The 15,241-nt window shown below is 28.8% G+C and overlaps 6 protein-coding genes and 1 non-coding gene across 10 annotated transcripts; 3 read left to right on the forward strand and 4 right to left on the reverse strand.

Moving 5' to 3' along the window:
* The first annotated feature begins 5 nt into the window (after positions 1-5).
* LOC141527298 (phosphatidylinositol-glycan biosynthesis class X protein) lies at positions 6-2,843 on the forward strand. Of its 3 annotated transcripts, none has more exons than XM_074242804.1 (5): positions 6-182; positions 296-425; positions 495-791; positions 881-1,037; positions 2,705-2,843. In XM_074242804.1, exons 1-4 carry the CDS (start codon positions 70-72, stop codon positions 1,034-1,036), a joined length of 696 nt encoding a protein of 231 aa, XP_074098905.1. In that variant the 5' UTR covers positions 6-69; the 3' UTR covers position 1,037; positions 2,705-2,843. The 3 variants fall into 3 exon arrangements, with proteins under 3 accessions (XP_074098905.1, XP_074098846.1, XP_074098989.1); XM_074242745.1 differs by lacking the exon at positions 2,705-2,843 and adding an exon at positions 1,156-1,294 and having other exon boundaries at positions 13-182; XM_074242888.1 differs by lacking the exon at positions 2,705-2,843 and adding an exon at positions 1,156-1,294 and having other exon boundaries at positions 62-182; positions 286-425.
* On the reverse strand, positions 1,039-3,700 carry LOC141526785 (putative inorganic phosphate cotransporter). Its single transcript, XM_074241912.1, has 6 exons — positions 3,560-3,700; positions 2,717-3,151; positions 2,396-2,634; positions 2,156-2,305; positions 1,407-1,784; positions 1,039-1,342 (listed from the first exon to the last, which is right to left on the reverse strand). The coding sequence occupies exons 1-6, from the start codon at positions 3,627-3,629 to the stop codon at positions 1,076-1,078; spliced, it is 1,539 nt and encodes a 512-aa protein (XP_074098013.1). The 5' UTR covers positions 3,630-3,700; the 3' UTR covers positions 1,039-1,075.
* On the reverse strand, positions 3,655-7,004 carry LOC141526850 (putative inorganic phosphate cotransporter). The gene is made up of 7 exons (XM_074242016.1): positions 6,800-7,004; positions 6,276-6,391; positions 5,602-5,902; positions 5,257-5,528; positions 5,039-5,191; positions 4,590-4,964; positions 3,655-4,519 (listed from the first exon to the last, which is right to left on the reverse strand). The coding sequence occupies exons 1-7, from the start codon at positions 6,849-6,851 to the stop codon at positions 4,364-4,366; spliced, it is 1,425 nt and encodes a 474-aa protein (XP_074098117.1). The 5' UTR covers positions 6,852-7,004; the 3' UTR covers positions 3,655-4,363.
* Positions 7,005-7,382: 378 nt separating this feature from the next.
* Positions 7,383-7,454, forward strand: Trnaw-cca (transfer RNA tryptophan (anticodon CCA)). The gene has a single exon. It is a non-coding gene; the product is annotated as a tRNA-Trp (tRNA).
* A 160-nt stretch (positions 7,455-7,614) lies between these two features.
* On the reverse strand, positions 7,615-8,891 carry LOC141527460 (superoxide dismutase [Cu-Zn]-like). 2 transcript variants are annotated; one of them, XM_074242998.1, is made up of 4 exons: positions 8,686-8,891; positions 8,350-8,518; positions 8,055-8,279; positions 7,615-7,984 (listed from the first exon to the last, which is right to left on the reverse strand). In XM_074242998.1, the coding sequence occupies exons 1-4, from the start codon at positions 8,766-8,768 to the stop codon at positions 7,778-7,780; spliced, it is 684 nt and encodes a 227-aa protein (XP_074099099.1). In that variant the 5' UTR covers positions 8,769-8,891; the 3' UTR covers positions 7,615-7,777. The 2 variants fall into 2 exon arrangements, with proteins under 2 accessions (XP_074099099.1, XP_074099175.1); XM_074243074.1 differs by having other exon boundaries at positions 8,716-8,888.
* A 496-nt stretch (positions 8,892-9,387) lies between these two features.
* Positions 9,388-10,961, forward strand: Aay (phosphoserine phosphatase). Its single transcript, XM_074243177.1, has 4 exons — positions 9,388-9,814; positions 9,978-10,112; positions 10,189-10,334; positions 10,431-10,961. Exons 1-4 carry the CDS (start codon positions 9,678-9,680, stop codon positions 10,682-10,684), a joined length of 672 nt encoding a protein of 223 aa, XP_074099278.1. The 5' UTR covers positions 9,388-9,677; the 3' UTR covers positions 10,685-10,961.
* A 49-nt stretch (positions 10,962-11,010) lies between these two features.
* Ube4a (Ubiquitination factor E4A) lies at positions 11,011-15,229 on the reverse strand. Its single transcript, XM_074241194.1, has 4 exons — positions 15,082-15,229; positions 14,297-14,985; positions 11,363-14,223; positions 11,011-11,298 (listed from the first exon to the last, which is right to left on the reverse strand). The coding sequence occupies exons 2-4, from the start codon at positions 14,864-14,866 to the stop codon at positions 11,166-11,168; spliced, it is 3,564 nt and encodes a 1,187-aa protein (XP_074097295.1). The 5' UTR covers positions 14,867-14,985; positions 15,082-15,229; the 3' UTR covers positions 11,011-11,165.
* Positions 15,230-15,241: the final 12 nt, after the last annotated feature.

Genomic DNA, 15,241 nt, shown 5'->3' on the forward strand with positions numbered 1-15,241 from the left:
TTTATTATTACTATTATTATTATTATTATAACTTTGTGTTTTTAAATAACCAAAAATAAATTAAGGATTATGTACTCTCGAAATACAATAGTTATATTTATTTATTTAAATGTTTTAAATACCATTAATTGTGATTCAAATGTTGGAGTTAATTTTTACGTTGATGGAAATGGATTTCACAGGTTTGTTTTATTTTTATTATGTTTTAGATTTTATAAAAATTTTCAGCTAAATAAAAAAAATACTTATTTTTTTCACTAAAAATCAAAAAATTAAAATGATTAGTTTATTTCAGAACAATTAATTATCAAGTAGAAGCAAAAAAATACATAAACTACGACTGTCATGTCGCGCTATATTTAGAATTACCTCAAGAACTGTATGTCAACATTGATGAGTTAGCTGATTTACAACGATTCACGAATGTAATTATCAAAGATACTTTTTTTTTTATAATTTATTGAATTAACAAATATTGAATAATGAATTTTCAGATGCGAGCGTGCGCAGTCGGAGAAACAAACGTCGAATTATTCGCTGAAGAAGCTAAACCGCAAAGCGTATCATTTTGCACAGCTTTGAATTTTGACGCGACGACGTTAAACTTAACGATTCATCAGCGGTACCAGCGTGCCAAAGAAAAAGAAGATTATGCGAATGTTATTTTACCATTCCCGAAGCTTCTTTTGGGGTGTAAAAAACGTATCAAAGAGTATCAAGTTTCTTTGATAGATTTATGTGATTCTTGCGTAGGATTCGCGATTAAATGGCGGGAAATTCCTTATCAAACTGTAAGTAAATTATTTAAATTCATTTAAACCAATAATATATATATATATATATATATATATATATATATATATATTTTTTTTTTTTTAAGGAAACTAAGAACTACATGTGGATAATACCGATAGGAGAATTGACTCACAGGTCCTACGTAACTTACATTACATTATTTACAAGTGTAATTGGGACTTTAATCATATTAAAAGCTCTTTTTTCGGTGAATCCTACGGATCACGTGAAAAATAACTGAGGTAATTAATTATTATATTTATTATGAAAATGAAAATATTTATTTCAGATCATTTTGAATATTTTGGATGTGTGACAATTTAGTTGTAATAATATCTTTTTCATTATCTTTTTTAATAGATTCATAAGGCATCGGTTCTTCTTGAATTTTATAACTTTCACGTGCAGTTGAATTTCCAAGCGTATGTTGCGTTCCATCATTCCAAGACTGTACTGTCGCTTTGCCAAAAAATACAAATGCAAAATTACCAGCTATATAAATACCCGCGGAAAGTATATAAACTTTTCTCCATTGAGTAATATCAGTCTAAAAAAAAAAAAAATAAATAAATAAATAAATAGTATAAATTTAAAAAATAAAAAATACATACTGGATCAGAAACAATAACTCCATAAATAAGTGGCGCCATAATACCACATATATTAGCTGAAGCATTAGTAATACCCATAAGAGTACCGGCAAAATTAGGACTTAGATCCATGTGATTCATTTGATGACCGCTGAATACCGCAACATTAAAAGCCACCGACACTATAAGAACAACAACGGCGACATTCCGATGCTCGCTGTTAATAAAACTCAGTCCGATGAGCGCTGCTGCGGGTATACATTCTCCGACAGTGTTTGCTATTTTTCTCATTGATTGTAATGACGTGTAGCCGCGCTTAACCAACCTATCTGCCGTAAAACTAATTGGAAAACCAAGTAGCCATGCCGCTAAATACGGTAGAGCTGATACCACGCCATTCTATAATTTATATTTAATTATTTAAACGTATCACGTACATTTTTCCGGTTAATCTTGACCCTTATCTTGGAAACATAAGGTCAATTTAATATTTTACCTAGAGAATATTAATAGTAGTAATTTATTTAAAGCCTTGCTTCTACTGATGATACTGCTGATCGATTGTCATGAACAGCCAGACCTTGAGGACAATTGACAATTATACGATTAGGTGATTTCTAATCGATTATTCATTGCCTTGATGGCTATTTAATTACAAAAAATATTATAACTGGTATATTACAATAACAATTATAACAATCCACCATTAAATTATTAATATTCTCTATTTAATTAGTTGTAAATTTAAATAATAATATAATTATTTTTACCTCTTGTATATTGTAGCCCATTGCACTGCTCATATAAGCCGGTGTTTTTGTCAAGAGCATCCAAAAGCCCCAAGCTTGAGAGCACTGGGCAATTAAAAGAGCCCAAACGGGTATTGACGTTAAAATGGCAGTCCAAGGTGTCTTTAACGGCTGTTAATAATATATATTATACACTATACATTAAAATTAAAATTAAATAATAGATAGATAGATATTAAAATAAAATAAATAATTTATTACTTCAGTTATCTCAGTTACTCCAAGGCTAATTTCAATGTATTCTTTTTCGTCTAATGGAATACTACGATGATCTGCTGGAGATTCTTTGCCCATAAAGTAGTAAGTTATGGACCAAAGAGTAGCAATACCGCCCCATATGTAAAAACTACCAGGCCAGCCGATTGATGAACCAGAGATGACGCCACAACTTAGTAATGCGATCACGTTCCCCAGCCATCCACCCGAATACGTGCAGCTTCCTTTAATTTTTAAAATAATCAATCAATGTCATCATTACTTATTATTATTATTTTTTTTTTTTTTTTTTAGATTTAAACTTACCAGCTCTTCCTCTTTCATCAACAGGCACCCACTTAGACAAAATCGTATGTATTGCCGGTGGAATAACACCTTGACACGCCCCAGTCAAGACTCTCAAGACAATAACAGCCTGCCAACCTCCGTAAGTCGCCGCAGTTGGAATTAATATTGTAACAACGCCGCAAATTCCAACAGCAAAGCACAGAAATCTTTGTGCTCCAAATCTTTGAGCAAGTTCTCCACCAGGTATGTGTGTTATCACGTATCCCCAAAAAAACGAGCTCAAAATTGTATTCTGGACACTCTCGCTCCAGTAAAACACCTGAATGTCAGGATTCGAGGTATTCGGTTTGACCATTGCCACCAGCGAAATCGAGAGCGCGACTCTTACAGCGTAGCAACAGAAAAATCCCAGTGTCAATAGTAATATCTGGATATGTCGGCATCCTATCAATGCTGCAAGTTTTATTTACAATTTAGTATTGCGAAAACTAAATGACACAATTCAAGGACTAAATTTTTGTTTAAAAATTTAAATTAACCAAACTAAAAGTATAATTAGTTTTTTTTTTTTTTTTTTTTTTTTTTTAAATAAAATATGTAAGAATGTAGACGGTTTACAAGCAGATGCTCAAGCATTCGTCAATTGTACGTGTTGAGAATAATTACCTTGTGCAATCTCTCCATTCTTAGCATATTGATGCTGTAATATTTTTGTATTTATTTAACTCTATCTAATCATTTAATCGAAATTGTAACAATCTTATCTTATTTAATATCGATACATTTAATAGATAAATTTTTAACAATTTTTATAACAAGATAATTTAATTAATTTTAATATTAGGTCAATTATTGAAATACCTTTTGGCGGATTAGGTGGAACCCTCATATTTTCCGCCCTTGAAATTCGGCGGGTTGACAGTCGAGTCATTTTTAATTATTAATAAAAATCACGGTCTATTTGTTATTCTTCTTCTTCTTCTTCTTCTTCTTCTTTTTCCTCTTGTTTGCGTGATTTTTTTACACTTTAAATGTTATCGGTAAAGTAAACGCATTAACTTTGAACAAAAATGATCGCATCAATGAGGTTTTATGGCGTTCTATATGTACGAAAAGTACCCCACTACTCACTCCAGCAAAGAGTCCGCGAATTGCGTGGTTATTTTCAAGGTACAATACGTAGTTGTCTCTATAAATTTATACGTATTTTAAAACATCGCAATCCCAACTATTCACATCAATCACCAGCGAGACTTGTGTCTAAGATTTTCTTCCTACCAATTCTTATATATTTTATCGCTGTTACTTTTTTTTTTTTATCACTATTATACCTCTTTCTTGATTTTTTATGATAAATTAATAACTTATCTTTTGGTACCGAGGACAATCATGAGTGATAGCACGTGTTTTATATTTTATTGACTATTTTATTTAATTATCGATCGGTTAATTTGTAATAAAGAAAATTTATTTTTTTCAATACAAATTTTCTCATTACATAAATTTTTATTTAAATAAAAATTTTTATACGTTACGGTAGATGATGAAATATAAATCATCAATGTCAATATATATATATATATATATATATATATATATATATATATATATATATATATATATATATATATATATTTAAATATCACAATAATATAACTGCTGTAATTACTTTGAAATAATTTTTTCTTGATTTTGAGTTTGAAAATTAGGATCATCCCATTTTTGAATTTCCCCTTTACCGAATATTATAAATATTAAATTACCCAAAAAGTAGATTGCTGCTGATATGTAAAATACTGTGTGCCATTGCTGTACATTACTCTTAAAAAAAAAAGTTTTGTTAATAAATTCTTATTAATTTACCTGATCAAGTTAAATCAAGTTAAATTACCTCATTTTTAACGATGAAACTGACAATAATAGGAGCAAGAATAGCAACCACCGAAGCTAGACAATTGGTTATGGACATGAGAACTCCGGCAAAGTTTGGACTTAAATCAATGTGATTAAGTTGAAATCCACAAAGTGTACCAACGTTTAGACCTACCGCAAAAATTAATATAATTACTGGCAAAGTAGTGTAACCTTCTGGAACAAATGCAAGAGCCAAGAGAGCCAGTCCAGGACCCCAGTGACCAACTGTGTTGCTTATTTTTCTTGCTCGTCCCCGTGAAATTCCTTTTTTTTGACTCCAGTCGGTCAACCAACTAACTGGGACCGTCAACAGTAGCATTGCCAAATAAGGTAACGCTGATATTAGTCCATTCTAAAATTTTCGACTCTTGTTATTATTATTATTGTTAAATAAAATTATTGATTATGCGCTCGAGAGTTTATTACCTCTTTAAAATTAAACTTTAATACATTCGCCATATAAGTTGGCAGCTCTGTCAATAACATCCAAAATCCCCAGTTTTGTCCGCAGTGAGCTATCGCCAGCGCCCAAAATGCTACAGAGGTAAGAATACTAGTCCAAGGAGTTTTAATATTTCCCTTAAAAAAATATTTAAATATTTAAACGTTAAAAATGTACCTTTTAAATAATTTAAAAAATTTACCTTTTCAGATATATCTTCTGTAGACTTTACGAGATTCCCTTCAATAAACTTTTTCTCTGTATCGGTTATCTTAATGCAGGAGACATGATGGGTTGATTGGAGCAACAAACTTGGTGTGTCGTAGCTGCACAAAAAAAATATAGACGACCAGGAGATAGCCGCTGCGCCGAAGAAATAAAATACACTTCGCCAACCGGCGTACTCAATCAAAACTCCAGAAATAGGATAAGATATTGCAGTACCAAATTGTGCTCCTGCATACGTAATACTACCTAAGGTAAAATTTTTTATTTTTAATTATTATAATAACATTATTGAATAAATTAATAAGTGAATAATTATTACCCAATCGGCTTCTTTCAGATGGCGGGACCCATTTTGATAAAAATGTATGTACGCAAGGCAAAAGACAAGCTTGACTCAAGCCCATGATGACTCGGCAAGCGCACGTAGCTTCCCAACCCCCTTTATCATTTGCGATTGGAATAAGTAAACTTAATATGCCATTAATCAGAACTCCCCAGCCTAATACTTGCTTAGCACTCCATTCTCTGGCTAAATATCCAGATGGTATTTGCATAACTGTGTAGCCCCAAAAAAAAGAACTCAAAACAATTCCGGCATGATCCGAGTCTATTTGATGAGTCTATATTAGAAAAAAAAAAAAAATAATAATAATAATAATAAACACACATTTATCTCATTACTAAGCTAATTTAACAGTAATTGATGAAGAAAAATAATTTTTATCTGATTAAACAATGTGTGTGTGTGTGTGTGTGTGTGTGTGTGTGTGTGTGTGTGTGTGTGTGTGTGTGTGTGTTATCCAATTATACAGAGAGTTTTTCCGCTCTTATCTGCTGTTATTTTATCACTTGTGTGTGATGAAAGCTTCTGTGATAGCATTTATTTAGCATTTAATTATAAATAAATAAATAGCTTATTGGAAATGATTAGTCTACGATTAATGGAAAATTTATTGTCTCATTATTTAATTAAAAATAGATAATAAAACTTACGGTCTCATCACCTTTCATCGCGACAATTGCCAATGACAAGCACAGTCGATTGGTGTATGCAATCGTTATCCCGAAAAATAATAACAAACATTGTAAATGTCTTGCTCCGAAGCCTCCTGTAAACAAAAATAATTATAAACAATATTATTATTTATAAAAATATGGTAATTAATTATTTTAGATAGTGCCGTTATCATATCAGCCAATAGTTAATGACATTATTGTTATTAACTTTAACCTTCAATTATTTAAATAATTTAATTTATTTTTTAAATATTTTATTATAGTAATTCTCTAAATCTCTGCCTATTAATTACGAAACTTATTATCCTATTTTATTGCGTAAACTTTTTCTAAAAATAATCGACTATTTTATTCTATAAATAATAGTAAATAAATTGTTTTAATTATAAAATTACCACTTTAATATAATATTTATTATGCTTATTAATAGTCCATATAAAAGGATACCAGACAATAAAACTATTTCAAGATCACACAATTTAAATTTAAATTAATATTACCTGGTTTTTTAATTTTTTCTTCAATTTCCATACTTTTTATGTCTGCATTCATTTTTAATAAATTTATTTTTTTAAATACTTATAAAAATTGTCACCATATTTAAGTAAAAGAAAAAAAAATTACAATTACTAATAATTATAAAAAAATATTAAGTTTATACAATTCAAGTCTGGCGTAATTTAATAACTGTGGTTTGAAATACGCAAAGATTTTAAATGACGTTTAAGGTCTCCCACTTGGCCGTTTAATCTCGATTGTTTATTATTATTATTATTATTATTTTTTTTTTTTTTTTTTTTTACGATTAACGTTGTAAAAAAATCAATTCCGTTATTGTAACGCGGTAACTTAAACTATTGTTAATAACTATCAAGGATTGTCACGTGAAAAAAACACAGTATTCGTTGAATATCCACCTTCATTTTATTATCATGATTTTCCGAGTAATTCACTTCTTTTGTATTCTGCAATTGTTTTTCATTTTTAATATTTATCACTCTTTAAATTTATCGTTATACAATTATGTAAAGGTAATTACAACTGTTAAACTTTCTATAACAATAAACTCACCTGTAAATATATGACTCCGTGGCGCAACGGTAGCGCGTCTGACTCCAGATCAGAAGGTTGCGTGTTCAAATCACGTCGGGGTCAATGTTTGTCTTTTTTTTTTTTTTTTTTTTTTTCCCTCTTTAAAAATTATTGGTAAAAAATTTTTAACTATTAATCTTATATCTTTTTCAATTGAAAAATAAAAATTAAAAATATTTGTTAAATTTTTTTTATTTAGTTGATAAATAAAATAAATACAAAATTTTTCAAGACAATAATGTTTATTGAATAATAAAAAAACATTAGTTTTATATAATTATCTTACTTAAAGATTAGTAAAAATTAATATAATTTATACAATAATATACTAGAAGATTTGAATATTCAAAAAATGTTAATAAAAATTAATAAATATTATCGCAATGTTAAGCGACCCCAATAATTCCACAAACTGGAAAACTTTGATAAGAATCTTGTAGATTTTCTACAACAACTGTGCGTCCAATTACTCCATTAGCTCCAGTCAATGTCAAATATTTGCTCAATACATTTATTTGAGTTATTTTATCTTGTGCCTCAAATTCACCCAAATCACCAATGTCTTCCAATGGATCCAGTGTTAAATGATCAACCTGTGTTTTGTAGTTTTTATTTTAAAAAATAATTAAAAGTAGTAATTTAAATTTATATAAAAACTATAACCTTATAGGGGTTATAGTGTCCTCCACTTGATTTACATCCCTTAGAAATAAGTCCCCGTTGATTAATATATAACTTATATACTCCAAAAGGCAATCCAGTGATAGTTCCGTTAATTCTCAAACCTTCTGGCAATTGTTGAAACATAAGTTTACCTTGTGGTCCATTTAATAAAATTTCCTCATCATCGTAACTTTTTATTTCAGCCAGCCCTTTCTTTCCAATGTACTATAACCGGTGTATTAAAAAATCATATTAAATATAAAATAAAAATATTTAACAAATAACAAATATTTACAAAGTAATAAGGCTCCATAAGTATTTCATAAACATCACTTCGTGATCCAGGATACCCAGGTATGGTTTTAATTGTTAAAATTTTTTTATTACTCTTATTTAATCGGTCATTTTTTACCAGAGTTTCAGAATCACAGTCTACATTATCATTTAAAACTATTATTAATAAACTAAAAATAATTATTTTATTAATATTAATCATTTTGGAGACTTTTAAACTATTAAAATATTTAATCACATATTTTATTTAATTTGTGCAATTGTGTTGTACACCTATGAAACTTAACAAGTGAATAAGTAACGAGATAATTATTACGGTGAGTATATTTATACAAACTCGCAAATGATGTAAAGGGGAAAGGAATACCCTTGATTTAATAACTTCAGCATCAGCATCATCATCATCGTCGTCAACAGCATTATTATTATTATTATTATTATTATTATTACTAATTTATTGTTCACTATTCACAAGACCTTGGAGATAGTGTCATACATGACACACAAACTATTTTTTTTTTTTTTTATTAATTATTCATGATTGCTTCTTTATATTATTTTAATATAATAGATATTTTTATATTGGTCTTTATTGAAATAAAGGGAAAAAAAAAAAAAAAAAAAAAAACTATATCAAGATTAGTCGAAAAATATGTAATTTAGAATTTATTAAATTAAATATATACACGTGGGGTATTTTTTATCACGAAAATTGAAATGAAGATGATAAAAAAATATAACCTTGATTATTATTATAAATTATAATTATTAGACATTTTAAAATATTTATTATTATTTGTAAAACATATATGTTAATAATGATAAAATTAGTAAACTAGTTTTTAACTCGTAGCTCCAAGAGCTGTAACTAGAAAAGTAAGAGAAACACTGAATGAAAGAAAGAAAGAAAAAAAGATAGAGATAGGAATTGAAAAAAAAAAAAAAAAAAAAAAAAAAACAATTTAGAGTTGGAATGAGTGCGCGTAGACTGGCACAACATACTTTTTCATAACTTGATCAGCTCAGATCAACTATATCATATCCCACCACTGCCAGTTAGAGCTAACACGCGATCATTTATTAATGTGGTGGTTCCAATGATTAAACGGGACAACTCTTAGTCTATTAATCAAATCTAAAGTCTCATCATAATCGTCATCATCACAGTCAAAAGTTTAAAAAAAAAAATATTTTTTAACCAAAGACACTAGTTGTAATAATAATAATAATAATAATAATAATAATAATAATAATAATAATAATAATAATAATTATTATTATTATTATTATTATATTAAATTTTATTCATTATTAAATTCATTAAATAACATGAACACTGAAGATATTAAATTAATTTGGAAAAACGCGGATGCCGTGTCGTTTGATGTCGATTCAACTGTTATTCAAGAAGAGGGAATCGATGAACTTGCCAAGTTTTGCGGAAAAGGAGATCAAGTTACTGAGCTGTAAGTTATTAATCATTTTTTAAAACCTCTCACATACGGTAAATACTATACCGTATTTAGCTATTTATTTTATATTATTATCATATGCTTTCACAATAATTATCATGTATAAAATAATTCCCAGCTGATAAAATATTATTATATTATAACGTTATAATTTTAGAACTAAAAAAGCGATGCAAGGAAACATGACTTTTCAACAATCTTTAACAGTTCGGCTGAATATAATACGACCAAGTTTGGAACAAATAAAACAATTTATAAAAATTCATCCACCAAAACTTACGCCAGGAATTAAGTATAATTTTTATTTAAATAAATTAATTATAATTTGCTAATACGTTGATTTAATTTTTTTTTTTTTTTTTTTCCAGAGAGCTAGTCGATAAGTTACATGAAAAAAATAAAAAAGTCTTCCTGGTATCTGGCGGATTTCGGTGTCTGATATCACCAGTCGCTGCACGATTAAATATTTCTAAAGATAATATTTTTGCCAACCGTCTTCTCTTTCATTTCACCGGTTCGTTGATAAAAATAATAATAATAATAATAATAATAATAATAATAATAATAATAATAATAACAATAATTATGATTATAAAATTGAAATTTTTAGGAGAATTTGGTGGATTTGATGAGAATGAACTTACAGCTAAAAGTGGTGGTAAAGCACAAGTCATCAAAAGATTGAAAGAAAATTACAATTTTAAAACAATTGTTCACATCGGGGATGGCGCAACTGATCTTGAGGCATGTCCACCAGCAGACGCATTTATTGGCTTTGGTGGTAATGTCGTCAGAGATACCGTTAAAAATGGATCTCGGTGGTTTGTTTACGATTTAAATCAACTCAAAGAGGCTCTAGATTAAATTTAATTATTATTGTTTATGTTTCAACATACGATAACAATCAAATCAAATAGTATTATCAACGACAGAATTATTTAAAAACAGTTGCCCTGATAAATTTTACATTCACATATTATTACAATAGCTTTCTTTTTCAATTATATTATATACTGTTTAAAAAATTATTCATAAAACTTAATAATATATATTATTTTTTTTTTACTACAAACAGTATTTTAAATGTTTTAAATGTTTTAAATGTGTGTGTTTTGTTTAGAATCTACGTTCATGTAAAATAAAAACTAAATACACTAACAAGTTTTATTTTTTTTTTTTTTTTTTTTTTTTTTTTTTCTGTTTATAAACTTAAAAATTTTCTTCTTTTTCCATCTCTTTATCTATCGTTTTGTTATATATTGTATATTTACACAAAAGTATAAATTATTTCAAATTTATACAAAATTAAATAACTTAAAAATATTTTTTTGTTTTAAATAATTTTTTATATCTTGTGTTGTTGTTTTTTTAACGATATCCACTGTTGAATTCTATTGTAAAGATCAACATCTGGTTTTACCATGTCCATTGTGAGAGGTGAACGATTAAATGGATCTGTTTGATCACTCAGCAGATGTCTAAAAAATAAAATAATTATTTTAATTCTAATCCAAGTAATATTATCTAAAATAAAATAATTACCTAGCAATTGTTTGACGGTCTAGAGATATTTTTGATGATGGTAATATAACAGGATCAACCATCAACGTTGACATAATTGGATCCAAAAATTCATCAGGCGCATCTGTAAGAATTTCTTCCTCTTGTTTTTTAATAGCAGCAGCATTGGCAACTCTAACAGCGAAATTATTAAACTCTCCGAGAATACTGATACCACCAATCCGTACCAGAACACTGTCAGCAAGCTTGAATAGATTATCACGGTAAGATCGTCCATCTTGTGAAACTGCCAACGTAAAATTACTGTTGCTACCGAGATTAATATATATAACACAAATGTTTAAAACCAATTTTGCTGGATTAAATTCATACTCCTTTTGGTCTTTAACTTTAAAATTTTTTTTATTCGGGCCAACTAATTCAAGCAACAAGTAATTTAACATCGATGCTATACGGTCAACCATCGTCGAGTGACAAAAAATAGATTTTATTTCGGAGGTTAACATTTTAAATGTCGATATAGTTTCACGACCAAGAATATTGTCAAACCTTGCTGTCATACCAATGTGATGCAAATAACTTATTTTTTGATCCCGTTCATGAGCTGGTAACTTGTCCCATTCACCATTTTCTCTAGCTCTCAACATTTGCTTCAACTGTGCCATATTTGATAAAGCTTCGTCCAATAAAAATACCGCATCGTTCATTAATAAATTAATAAAACGTAAAAACAACGGTGGCTTTACCGCTTCCATATTATCTTCAGCTTCTTTGGCAAGCCGCTTGAAATTATCACGATGTTGCTTTATTTTCCATAAATATTTCATAACAGTGTACATAGGACGACGATAATTAAATTTTTGTTCAAATTGAACACTCTGACCGGTCATTTCAATGCTCACAAATACCTCTATCAAATTTTTTACTATCTGATTACAGTGAGGATGATTTATAAATAATTTTTCTCTATTGAATGTCCCAAGAGTTGACAAATTTGGTTGTTGCTGTCGTTGATGCTGAGAAAAACTATAATCATTATCATCATCATCGTTATCGTAGTCAATAAAAGCACTAATACCATCTTCATCATTATTATCGTTATTATCATCATCATCATCATCATCATCATCATTATCATTATCATTATCATTATCATTATCATTATCATTATCATCATCATCATCATCATCATCATCATTGGGATTATCATCATTCCCATCACCCAATCTCGATTCTGAATTCAATGTATAAGATAATGGTGATGTATTGGGCAAAAGTGCTTCCAAAGTTTTAGCAAGTTGAGCACGAAGATGAGGATTAAATAATCGTTTTGGTGATTCCATCAGGACTATTATTTCTGTTAATATAGGATTTAAAAAATTTTCACCCTGTTCTTCAAATGTATTTGGATTAAATCGACGTAAAAAACAAATAAATCCAATAGTATTTTCTACTATAAATTCAGGTATGTACTTAAGAGTTTCTGGTACAGTATCTGGAAGTGGGAATGTCACAAGTTTTGGTTCTTGATCTAAAAACTTAAAAGTTTTTTCATTATTATTATTATTATTATTATTATTATTTATTAAATTGTCATTTAAATTGGTGGGAATGTTTATGTTGACTTGCATTAACCAAAAAGCGGTAGTTGCATGAAATTTGGCCAGTAAATTCAATAATTCTGGAGCCAACAAACTTGCACGGTATGATAAATATTTTGTCATTTCCATTTCCATACGTTGAGTAATTACTTGAAATACTTCAGAATTTGAGCTTGCTTGTGCGTCATTATAAATTCTTTGTATTCGTGCTAATTCTTGATTTGTTTTGATTAATTTATCAAGAACAACACGATAACCTAAATCTAATGCTCTGTGGGTAAAATAAAAACATTCAGTAACAAATCCAAATGTACTACTACTACTATTACTACTACTACTACTACTAGCTGCAAAAGTATCAAATTTTTCATCACTGCTATTATTATCATCATCATCATCAGCGATAGTTATTGTTGTTGTTGTAGATGGAATAAGACATGTTTCCTTGTTAATACCAACCAGATGAATACCTCTTGTCCGTCGTTCATCTTCAGTCAATATTTCAACAGCTGCTACACAATAAGTAGGATCTATTTTAGGAGTTTTTTTCAATGTACAAAACGGCTGACACAGTCTCAGCAAAACATTACCAAGGTTCAGCATAAAACCATCAGAAACTATCAACGGTGAAAGTCCATTCCCACCAATACTTGTTTGGGAATTATTCCAGAGTTTACCGCGACTGGCATTCGCTTGTAAGCATTTACCAATCCAGTCAAGAGTCAAGTGTCTTATCTCTGAAGAACATTTTAACAGAGAATGAATAACTTTGTACAGAGACTCGCAAAGAGCGTTCATTGCTGTCCATATGTTTCCTTCAGTGGTTGTTATTATCGGTTGAATCAACGGTTTGTCGTTGAAAAAATCAAAAGGTTCTCCAAATGACTTTGGCAAACAACTCAACGATAATAAACTACCTAATAAAGTACTTCCATATACTGATCCTTGTATACTTGTCGTTGACGTTGACGTTGACGTTGACGTTGACGATGATGATGATGATGATATTGGAGTACAGTAACGGATTAAAACTTTTGCCAATGGCTCAATATTTGAAAAAGTATGGATAATATTAAACCAATACTGACGATAAATTATAAGATTGCTGTTGGTTACTTGTTGGTGAATAACTTTCAAAATTGGTTTAAATGACGACATGAATATATGTTCAGCATCTTCGGGATAATCTGTCTTTATAATGGCTGCCAATTCTTGTGTAAATTTTTCAGCTTGGGTCAACATCGAATCATCCATAAATAATCTTAAAAATTGTGAATCAACCTAAAATTAAATATATGTAGATAAATAGTATTGAATAATTTAAATAAACAAAAATATAAATAAAAAAAATTACCTCTTGATCTTGAAAAATGTCTGGTTGCAATGCTGTACCAGCAGATCGAAGAGTTATTTGTTTAAGATTTTCAACAATATCTTTGTCTTTATTTAGTTGTTCAAGCCTACAGTAACACTCAAAAAGATAAGTTATTACTTCTGATTGGAGAAAATGAGGATCAGCTGTTGGTCCTTTTTCAGGAACTAACTTGCTAGGTATATCGAGCAATGTCAGACGCTCAAAAATACCATTCTCAATGTCATCACTGTCAATAGATACCAACAATTGCTGCTGTTTACTTCCTCGGCAAGGAATTTTAGAATTTAAAAGCAAACCAAATACTTGTTGGATTATTTCGTCCTCTCGATCATTATTTTCATGATTTACTTTACCAGTTTCGATATTATTTTCATTTAAATAAACACTATCATCATCTTGAACACTTGACACAGGTTGGCTAATAGCTGATGGTGATGTTGTTGGTGTTGTCACGGGGTCAATAGTTGTTGCTTGTGATAAAAATGAGGCAGCTTCGTTGGGTGTCGTAAATAAACCGACAAATGGATTCTTATTAAGATCATCACTCATTTTTTTTTTTTTTTTTTTACATATATATATATATAAATATATATATATATATATATATATATATATATATATTTGTTTTGTTATTATTTTACACTCGTGTACGTGCTGATATTGACATTCTGAAAATATAATACAAAAAAACGTTATCAATATTTTATTTCTCTTTATTAATTGATCTATTGGTGTTTAAATAATAATTCAGTAAATAAACATACCTATTTCAACATAGATATTTATTTATTTTTCCTTCAAAGTGATGTTAAATTTATTATCAATGACAAATCATAATTCAACACATATTGCATGTACTATATATCCATATAATTTAATATGTATAAATAATTATAAATACATGTATTTTTTGACCACGACAGT

The sequence above is a fragment of the Cotesia typhae genome, unplaced genomic scaffold (genome assembly GCF_013202065.1).
Source record: "Cotesia typhae breed Kobodo isofemale line unplaced genomic scaffold, CoteBio_Ctyphae contig_10, whole genome shotgun sequence".
Lineage (NCBI taxonomy): Eukaryota > Metazoa > Arthropoda > Insecta > Hymenoptera > Braconidae > Cotesia > Cotesia typhae.